Here is a 10817-nt window from a genome sequence, read left to right on the forward strand (position 1 = left end):
CACTCAGATCAGATCATTTTCTGAAAATATGGTGGATAACAGAGCTGTTCTCCTTCTTGCACTGGAGAAACTTGTGCAAAATATATAGGTTGCCCTTAAGGCCATACAGAAATATCCAATATTTTTAACAGAACAGTCTGATTTACCACATCTAAAATTATAACACAGGGTTCTGTTTCCATTTCAAATCCTTAAAGCTTTTGATTTGTTTAGTACTGAGAGAAAAAGAAATACAAAGAGATGCATACATCAAGTCAACACCTTCATCCGTAGAGTTTCATCAGGCTGTTTACATCTCAAAAGAGATCTTCTAGTAGCGACTGAAGCAGCATGGCCAAGCCTTGTGGGGTGCGCCTGAGCGGAGAAGCCCTTAAACAGGCGGAGGTCTTCAGGCAGAATCTTTTCCAGGAGGCTGAAGAATTCCTCTGCGGATTCTTGCCACGGAAAATCATATATCTGAATCAGCTCTTGCAAGAGGACTCCCTCAATGTGGCTGACCTGACTTCCCTCCGGGCCCCACTGGACGTCCCCATCCCAGACCCTCCACCCAAGGATGATGAGATGGAAACAGATAAGCAGGAGAAGAAAGAAGTCCCTAAGTGTGGATTTCTCCCTGGGAATGAGAAAGTCCTGTCCCTCTTTGCCCTGGTTAAGCCAGAAGTCTGGACTCTCAAAGAGAAATGCATTCTGGTGATTACGTGGATCCAACACCTGATCCCCAAGATTGACGATGGAAATGAGTTTGGGGTAGCAATCCAGGAGAAGGTGCTGGAGAGGGTGAATGCCGTCGAGACCAAAGTGGAAGCTTTCCAGACAACCATTTCCAAATACTTCTCAGAACATGGGGATGCTGTGGCCAAGGCCTCCGAGGAGACTCATGTAATGGATTACCGGGCCTTGGTGCATGAGCGAGATGAGGCAGCCTGTGGGGAGCTCAGGGCCATTGTGCTGGACCTGAGGGCCTTCTATGCTGAGCTTTATCATTCATCAGCAGCAACTTGGAGAAAATTGTCAACCCAAAGGGTGAAGAGAAGCCATCTATGTACTGAACCCAGGACTAGAAGGAAAATAAATGATCTATATGTTGTGTGGGAAAAAAAATTAAACTTTAAAATTTTTAAATTATTTACACATATGGGATCCCCTAGTTTTCTTTTGAGTTTATTTCAAAAGAAAACTAGGGGATCCCATATGTGTAAATAATTTTTAAATGTGTAGTAAGACTCCTCCCCTCCATTTAACCGGTAAGAAATATAAACATAGTCATTTTTAATGATCCTCTTATATTTATGTGTTTAGCAAGTGGTGAATTCACCATTACAGACAGATTCATACACGCCCTTTTGAGTCAATAAGATAAGACCTAGTAATACTTATTTTTACCAAGTATCCCAAATGACAGATTAGTCATAAACTGTGATATTTCTTAGAACTTTTAAAATCCTCGGTTCATATATATTAAACCTACCTCAGGAGGTCTCTGAAAAAATGCAAATGGTAAACAGCTTCACCCAAGACCCACTGAATCAGACTCTGTAAGGGGTGGGGTCTGGGAATGAACCTTTTCAGGAAGCTCCCAATATTATTCCAATTCACACCAAAGTTTGAAACCTACTTCACTGGAAGTTCCTTCCAGCCCTGTGATTTTTATGATCCTGGTTTATGACTAATCAGCCTAAATTTTACTTGGTAGACCACACATCTCCCTGCCAAACTTCCTCAGCCAAATATAGCAAGAGTTGACAGATGCCAAGCGGCAGTGGTCTTTGTCAGCGCCCATCCTAAAAGCAGCTGGGCCCACGTGGCCTCATCCCCAGCTGCCTTGAGCTGGGCAGCAGGTGCCGGGATGGCCAGCTGTTCTCCCAGGCAAGTCTGGCAACTCTGCTTGTCCAGATCTCGAATTTTCCCTTGGGTGGCCTTGCTTTTGTGGGTGGTCCAGCCGAACCTTAATCCTAGTGAGTGAGCATTCCAAAGCTGAAATACCCAAACCAGAGCCAGCAGAGAGCGCATATGTGTTTTATGTTTATAAATACATATTCATGCATTGGATTGGATGATCCCTCAAAGTCCTATCTAGCCTTAAATTCTATAAATTATGTGTGTTCATGTATAAATATTATGCAAAGTGTTGTCATACATATTCTTGGTTGCAGATGAAAATTTGTATAGCCCTGCCATTTCTACTGTCTCTCAACCCTCCTCTGTTTTTCAAAATAAGAACACCAAGAAAGCAAAACCTAAATACCACCAGACTGAAATAACTACACCTAACAAATCTCATAGGAAAGAAAATGATGTGACAATACACTGCCTATGTGCAAAGGACATAAACATTTATAAAGGAGAGGGAGAGAGGGATGAATAGGCAGAGAACAGAGGGTTCTTAGGACAGTGAAAGTATATATATATACACATTATGTATAATACTATATATGTATACTATGTATAATATATAGTATAATACATAATGTGTATATATACATACACACTATGTATAAAGAGTATATACTATATGTATACATATGTAGTATAATGGTGGGTACATGTCTTTATACATTTGTCCAAACCTACAGATTGTACAACACCAAGAATGAGCCCTAATGGACTTTTAACGATAATGATGTGTCAGTGTAGGTTCATCAATAGTAATGTATGTGCCACTCTAGTGTGGGAGCTGATAATGTGGGAGGCTGACCATGTGTGGAATAATTCTGTACCTCCCTCTCAATTTTGCCATAAACCTAAAATTGCCCTAAAAAAGTCAAGTTTTTAAAAAATGTTAAATATATGTACAGGAATAAAGACAATACATACTTTTGCAAAACTGTAGGGGAATGGTGTGGTTCTGTTCTCATTTTGCTTTTGTTTTAAAATACAAGTAGCAAAACATTGTATATTATAACAATATAATACCAATATTCAATTTGTAACATTGATACAGAATTAGATTTAAATTTAAAAGTGATGTTTTTAGTACCTTGAGTTTAGGTATTCTTTACATTTGCATTACTTTCACTTTCTTTTCCTATAGTAATAGTAAAGAAGAAGATCTCCATAATTTGATGTTGTCAGATAAACTTTTGCTTAGCAGATTTCTCACCATTCCAAAATGAACTGATAACTGTCTTGGGACTTTATGGAATGAAATCACCTGTGAAGGTTTTTAAGAAAAATACAATCTTTTAATACTCTGAGTCAATACAATTTTAATCTGCTTCACCCACACCCTGAAATCATGAAAGAATAAAGCTGAAAAGCCCTAAAGCATTTGGTTATTTTTTCTTTTAAACTTCTTATGCTAGATATTATTGAAAGATAATATCACAAATCTTTCAAGAAACAATAACTTTGTAATCAACTATCTCTGGGACTGCATGAAAGATTACAAAAATACACAACGATTCTTTTGGAGAAGACTACCAGATATATATACCAGCCTTATACCCACAGAAATATTTGGACAAAAGAACTAAAGTTGCAAGAGAATAAGCAATGCTTTTATCTGAAAAAGGTGAAATTGTATTTTACATATTTATCATCAAAAGCAAAGAAAGTTTCACATATACATCATATAGGCATATAAATTATACAATTACTTTAGTTGCTAATAAAATGCCATTATTTTAACCAACTTAATAGCTTATTTCAAATGTCTATAAAACCATTTGCAAAGTTGAAATAGACATATGCAAATGCCTATATATATGTTATAAAATGAAGAGGAAATCTGATGGTTGACTAATTTGATCAATAAGACAGGAAAAGTGGTATAAACAAATTGATGCATAATCTTGAATTGTTCGGGGTGTCCACACTGATATGCTTAAGCAGCAAGCCCACAAATTTCACTTCATTCTGTGGGAATTGGGACAGAACTCCTGCGGGGCAAATATGGTAAAATTGTCTCTTACTCCAGGGCCTCCTGTTGGACATTCTAGGTCTCACTTTTACTCTCTGCAAGATAAATTTAAGACCCTAAGGCTCTCATTACTTCCACGCTTTCCTTTCTATTCTGCAAATAGATTCTTGTTCTGATGAAGTCATCTGTAATACAGTTAGCAAATGTGTAAACATGAGTGAACATTTAGAATATTATCTTTATTAATATACATTTAATTAACTTTTTTCTTCTAAAATCTTAAGAAGCATCAAAATCTCCTGTTGAAAAAGAGAACTGATATTAAAATTTAACAGGTGAGGAAATGGGAACTCCAGGGGAATTTCCCCGTGGATGGCCCCACATGTAGAGTTAACAGTCCATCTCTACATATGGCAAAACTCTGCACACCCACACATAGCTTTTGTGATGTATTCTCCAAAATCCCAGAAGCCTAAGAACAGCTAGAAACTTAGATTTCTTTTATAAGAGATAATGTAACAGAGAAGCTAAAGCACAGGCTCTGAGCCAACAGCCCAAGATCATGTCCTACTTTTACTACTTTCTAGTCACAACTTTAGCAGTTTAAGGCATTTGCTGCACTGTACCTCAATTTTCTCATTTATTATAATGAGAATAATGAAATGATCACAACAGGGGCTTACTGGGCTGCAATGAAAGCTAAATGTGTCAATATTTGTAAAGTATTTAGAATACTGCCTGGTACATGGTAAGTGCTATGTAGACAAACTATTACTCTTATTTACGAAAAAGATTCTGCTTAAAAACAGACTACAATATAAAAATAAATGCACATCTGTTAAAGATGACATAAACAAGCTTAGAACGCGGAAAATACACTTACAAAAAATATTTGCAACATAGACAACAGGTAAAGAGCTTCTACAAATCAGTAAGAAATAAACAATAAAATAAAACTGACCTAAATGAACAAGCAGATCCAAAAAGTAGACAAAAATTAAAAATTTTAATATGCATATGAAAGATGCTAAACTTCACTAATAAATCATAATAATATCTCTGCAAATTAAAACAAAAGTGAAATTCAATTTTTCTATGATATTGGCAAAAATGAAAAGAATTGATGATATAAAGAATTAGCAAAAGATCAAATGCTCTCAAACACTGTGTATGAATGAAATCACCAGGAAAGTATTAGAAGAAAATTGAAAGTACTTATCAAAATATAAAATATCCTTGCCTAGTAAGCAAGCAATCCCAAATCTAGGAATTCTTACAAAAATGCTTAAAATTATTTTAAATTTGTAAAACTGTATGCACACATGAGTTTATTGAAGCATGCTCTTAATAGGAAACATTTGGAAATAAACTAAATGTTTATCAATATGAAGTTAATACATTATACTCCAATTATATTAGAAAATACAAGGTAGCTGTTTTACATATCACCCATCACATACCTTAAATGCATAAAAGAAAATGTCCCAATGTGTATCAAACCAATAACTCTGGTTACCTGTAGAAAATGGAACATTTTTAAAGACTTTGAAATTTTATTCCAGACATTTTAATTTTAAAAGGGAGCATGTTTCAAAGCAAAAATAACAATTTTATATTACTAGCCATTCAATAGCAAGGTACAAAAGAGTAGATGCAGTATCATTCCAAAGGGAGAAAAAGATTAGTAAAGTACACAGCAAATATTGGTATTTATTATGCCTAGATAGTAGGATTGCAGATGAAGCAAGAGTAGTTTCTCTCCTTTTAAACTTTTATACATTTTCCTAGATGACTGAAATAAAATTGTATTATTTTCACATTTGGTGGTGGGGGAAGCTAATGTTCTTTAAAAATTTTTAACACACCAAAATCCATGATTAAAGACTTTATTGGAATAGAGGGCATGGGGCTCCGAGATAAGGAAGTCTACGGTGAAAACGATTTTTTTCTTATGATTTTCTCCTGCATTCCTGCTATACATATCCTTGCTCTCACTTGTTTAATAAACCAAAAGCACAGAAGATTATAGGCAGCAACATAGCAACCTATATGATTTATTGAGCTTGAACATTTCTGACAAAATATTGAAATGAGTCTATCAATCATCAGACAGGAGCTAGGAGTTAGAAAATGCATTATGGTAGAATCTCCACAAACCTAATAAAATAAATCTGTTGAAAATCAGTCTTTAAAGTTCATACTAAATTTGAACTATAATGTTTCATCCAGTGTATTTGTGTCTTTTTAAATAATTATAGAACTTTTGTTCACTTAAATATATTAGTGTCTAAAATTATGTAACTTCTTTTACCTTTCAAATTTCTTTATACATTTTCTTTTTCTATTGCACTTGGCCAAGCACCTCTGAAATTATGTCAGAATTGTAGCTTTTGGAGGTAAAGTCTCAAATGACAAAATGGATGAAATCAAATTTAATTCAATGTGATTTTAAAGAAGCCAAGATACTAAATTTTGAAAATTGGTGTTTATTCTAAAAATACTAACTAAATATTTTGAGAGAATTACTAAGGAAGCAACCTATTTTTCCTTGTGCAGCTTTGTTACATTTGGCAGTAATTTTAAAAATTGTATCGTATAACTATATTTAGTTTAATGAATACATATACAAGAATTGTACCATAGTGCCACTGATGGTAATGGTACTGCTTATTAAAATTAACAGTACGTAAATGGGTTACCTTCAATTATTCATATAGCATGAAATTTAAAATTCAGAGAGAAAGAGAGGCCTTATTTTGAACAATAGTTTTAAGCTTATAAAATGTGTTTTAAGCTTATAAAATGTGTTTTAAGCTTAAAACACCCAGTGAAATTTACTGATTAAAGTTTTATACCATTTTCCTGGCATCCCGATAAGAGGAAAAAAAGGACAGAATGAGAAAGAATAATCCATAGATTTAAAAAAAGAGAGTTGTCAGTGCAATAGTCATAATCTCAAGGATTCCCTATATTGTCAACAATAAAGAAAAGTCTCTGTGAAAATGACATACAAAGTGGGACTCTTGAGACTGTATTTTTGCTATATGTTCTTGACATAAAAGGTATTAATTATTGTGAGAGTTCAGAGCCAAGAAGGAAAAATAACTGTTCTTCCTGGAAGACAGGGTATGCCATAACTTAGAGTCTAAAGCAATAATTATCTAGCTTTTCTGAATCCAAGGTATCTTGGAAAAGGCAAACTTCTTTTTTTGTGAAAGAGATTGTCCCTCTTCTTTCTCATGTCAGTCTATGGCTTTGAAAATAAAATTAATAAAATATAGAAATAAAATTAAATTAAAGGTAGCGGAGTCACCTCTTCTTTTTGAGAACAGAGAGGCAAAATGTGAGTGAGAGAGAGAAGATGCCAAACCTAAAATGTGGATGATATTTTAAAACTCTACAAATTTTAATATGAAGTTATGCATACTAACCTACTCTGCCATAGTTTTTTTCAAATTTTGGTATAAATAAAAATCACCTGGTTACCTTGTTAAACTAGAGTATCATTCTGATGTCAGGTGATGCCAATGTTACTGGCCCAGAGACCCCCCCCAGTTTGAAAAGCAATGCCTCTAATATACTTGTCAATTATAAAGAAAAAGAAAGCGTACCTCCTGGTCTTTCATTAAGTTGATTCATCTTATTACTATTCTTTAATGTCTTCTTACAATGATTCTAATATGATGGCTCTTGCTCTAGTATCAATATTTTCCACCTATCATGTTAATACTTAGTCTAGGAAGGCCGGGCGCAGTGGCTCACGCTTGTAATCACAGCACTTTGGGAGGCTGAGGCAGGTGGAACAGGAGTTCCACACCAGCCTGGCCAACATGTTGAAAACCCGTCTCTACAAAAAATACAAAATTAGCCAGGTGTGGTTGTGTGCACCTCTAATCCCAGCACTCTGGGAGGCTAAGGCAGGATAAGTGCTTGAACTGGGGAGACGGAGGTTGCAGTGAACTGAGATCGCGCCACTGCACTCCAGCCTAGGTGACACAGTGAGACTCCATCTCAAAAAAAAAAAAAAAAAAAAAAAAAAAAACACCTCGGTCTAGGAGTCCATCCATGATGATTAAATTTCTTATAGTGTTTTGGTATAAAGCATTGTCAATAGTCTTGAAAAATGGCAAATAGTTGTTCAGACAGAAACATACTTGGGCATTAATTGCATAAATAAGTAATTTGAGCCTGGTGTGTTGTCACCCAGATCGGATCGTTTCTGAAAATATGATGGATAACAGAGCTGTTTTTCTTCTTGCACTGGAGAAACTTGTGCAAAATATATAGGTTACCCTTAAGGACATACAGAAATATCCAATATTTTTAATAGAACAGTCTAATTTGCCACATCTAAAATTATAACATGGGGCTCTGTTTCCATTTCAAATCCTTAAAGCTTTTAATTTATTTAGTACTGAGAGAAAAAGAAATACAAAGAGATGCATACAGCAAGTCAATACCTTCATCCCTAGAGTTTCATCAGGCTGTTTACATCTCAAAAGAGATCTTCTAGTTTTAAAAATTGATTTAGCAATCCCACTACTGGGTATCTATCCAGAGGCAAAGAATTCACTATATAGAAAAGACACTTGCACATGCATGTGTATAGCAGCACAATTTGCAACTGCAAACATATAAAACCAGCCCACATGCTCATCACTCAACAAGTGGATAAAGAAAAATGTAGTGTATACACATATACCATGGAATACTACTGAGACATTAAAAGGAATAAAATAATGGCATTTGCAGCAACCAGGTTGGAGTTGGAGACACTTATTCTAAGTCAAGTAACTCAGGAATGGAAAACCAAATGTTGTATGTTCTCACTTATAAGTGGAAGATAAGCTATGAGGACACCAAGGCATAAAATGATATAATAGACTTACAGGACTCAGAGGAACAATGGGAGGAGGTATGGGATTAAAGACTATATATTTGGTACAGTGTACACGGTTTGAGTGACAGGTGCACCAAAATCTCAGAATTTATCACTAAAGAAAATATCTATGTAAACAAATCCCTCCTGTTTCTCAAAAACTATTGAAATGAAATAAATTTTAAAATGGATAAAAAATTCCTTTAGGGCAGGACGTTTGGCTCACTCCTTTAGCCCTGTTGGAGTACAATATGCAATTTGTCACTAATGAATAGTTTTAGTTATCATTTCTCTTCTGTATCCAGTGTAATAGAAGGCAGATGATACATCCATTAACTTGTCTATGAACATGCTGTTTTATAAATTGTTCTTATGCCCGGAGTATGCGCACAGGAATTCACATCAATGTAGATAGGATTTTATGAACCTGCAGAGGGAGTCGGAATCTGTTCTAGTGCTATGAGAAAACCACTTTTGCTTCCAATTTAATGGTCTGAACCACAATTCCCTTACTTAATATACTCACATAATATATTTACTTATAACTCAAATCAACAAATATACCAGCCTATGACATCATAATGCCATGGCATGAAAAGATATAGGGTGTCATGGATTTGAAAGAAAAAGATTATTTTTCCTTTCTCAGTATCAAGGGAATAAATGGAACCATGCTTCAATATTTAGAGATGTCCAGAGATTTTCTTTCATGGCTGTTGAGCTGTCTCACACAAAATTTAAGACTTTCAATAGTTAAACGTATATGTCAAGATGAACAACCTGCTCTTCAATGACTACTGGGTAAATAACGAAATGAAGGCAGAAATAAAGATGTTCTTTGAAACCAATGAGAACAAAGACACAACATACCAGATCTCTGGGACACATTCAAAGCAGTGTGTAGAGGGAAACTTAGAGCACTAAATGCCCACAAGAGAAAGCAGGAAAGATCTAAAATAGACACCCTAGCATCACAATTAAAAGAACTAGAGAAGCAAAAGCAAACAAATTCAAAAGCTAGCAGAAGGCAAGAAATAACTAAGATCAGAGCAGAACTGAAGGAGATAGAGACACAAACAACCCTTCAAAAAATCAATGAATACAGGAGCGGGTTTTTTGAAAGGATCAACAAAATTGATAGACCGCTAGCAAGACTAATAAAGAAGAAAAGAGAGAAGAACCAAATAGACAGAATAAAAAATGATAAAGGGGATATCACCACTGATCCCACAGAAATACAAGCTACCATCAGAGAATACTATAAACAACTCTATGCAAATAAACTAGAAAATCCAGAAGAAATGGATAAGTTCCTGGACACATACATCCTCCCAAGACTAAATCAAGAAGAAGTCGAATCCCTGAATAGACCAATAACAAGTTCTGAGATTGAGGCAGTAATTAATAGCCTACTAGCCAAAAAAAGGCCAGGGCCAGATAGATTCACAGCCAGATTCTACCAGAGGTACAAAGAGGAGCTGGTACCATTCCTTCTGAAACTATTCCAAAGAATAGAAAAAGAGGGAATCCTCCCTAACTCATTTTATGAGGTCAGCATCATCCTGATGCCAAAACCTGGCAGAGTCACAAGAAAAAAAGAAAATTTCAGGCCAATATTTCTGATGAACATCGATGCGAAAATCCTCAATAAAATACTGGCAAACCGAATCCAGCAGCACATCAAAAAGCTTATCCACCATGATCAAGTCAGCTTCATCCCTAGGATGCAAGACTGGTTCAACATATGCAAATCAATAAATGTAATCCATCACATAAACAGAACCAATGACAAAAACCACATGATTATCTCAATAGATGCAGAAAAGGACTTCAACAATATTCAACACCTTTCATGCTAAAAACTCTCAATAAACTAGGTATTGATGGAATGTATCTCAAAATAATAAAAGCTATTTATGACAAACCCACAGCCAATATTATACTGAATGGGCAAAAACTGGAAGCATTCCCTTTGAATACCAGCCCAAGACAAGGATGCCCTCTCTCACCACTCCTACTCAACATAGTATTGGAAGTTCTGGCCAGGGCAATCAGGCAAGAGAAAGAAATAAAGGGTAT

General features: G+C 35.3%; 1 protein-coding gene across 1 annotated transcript; it reads left to right on the plus strand.

The window, feature by feature from the left end:
- Positions 1–320: 320 nt before the first annotated feature.
- LOC101141269 (proteasome activator complex subunit 2-like) lies at positions 321–1093 on the plus strand. Its single transcript, XM_063705956.1, is given in 2 exon segments — positions 321–982; positions 985–1093. Coding segments are annotated over 2 exon segments (717 nt in total). The 5' UTR covers positions 321–330; the 3' UTR covers positions 1050–1093.
- Positions 1094–10817: the final 9724 nt, after the last annotated feature.

This window comes from Gorilla gorilla, chromosome 4 (genome assembly GCF_029281585.2).
Source record: "Gorilla gorilla gorilla isolate KB3781 chromosome 4, NHGRI_mGorGor1-v2.1_pri, whole genome shotgun sequence".
In the NCBI taxonomy this organism is placed as follows: Eukaryota; Metazoa; Chordata; class Mammalia; order Primates; family Hominidae; genus Gorilla; species Gorilla gorilla.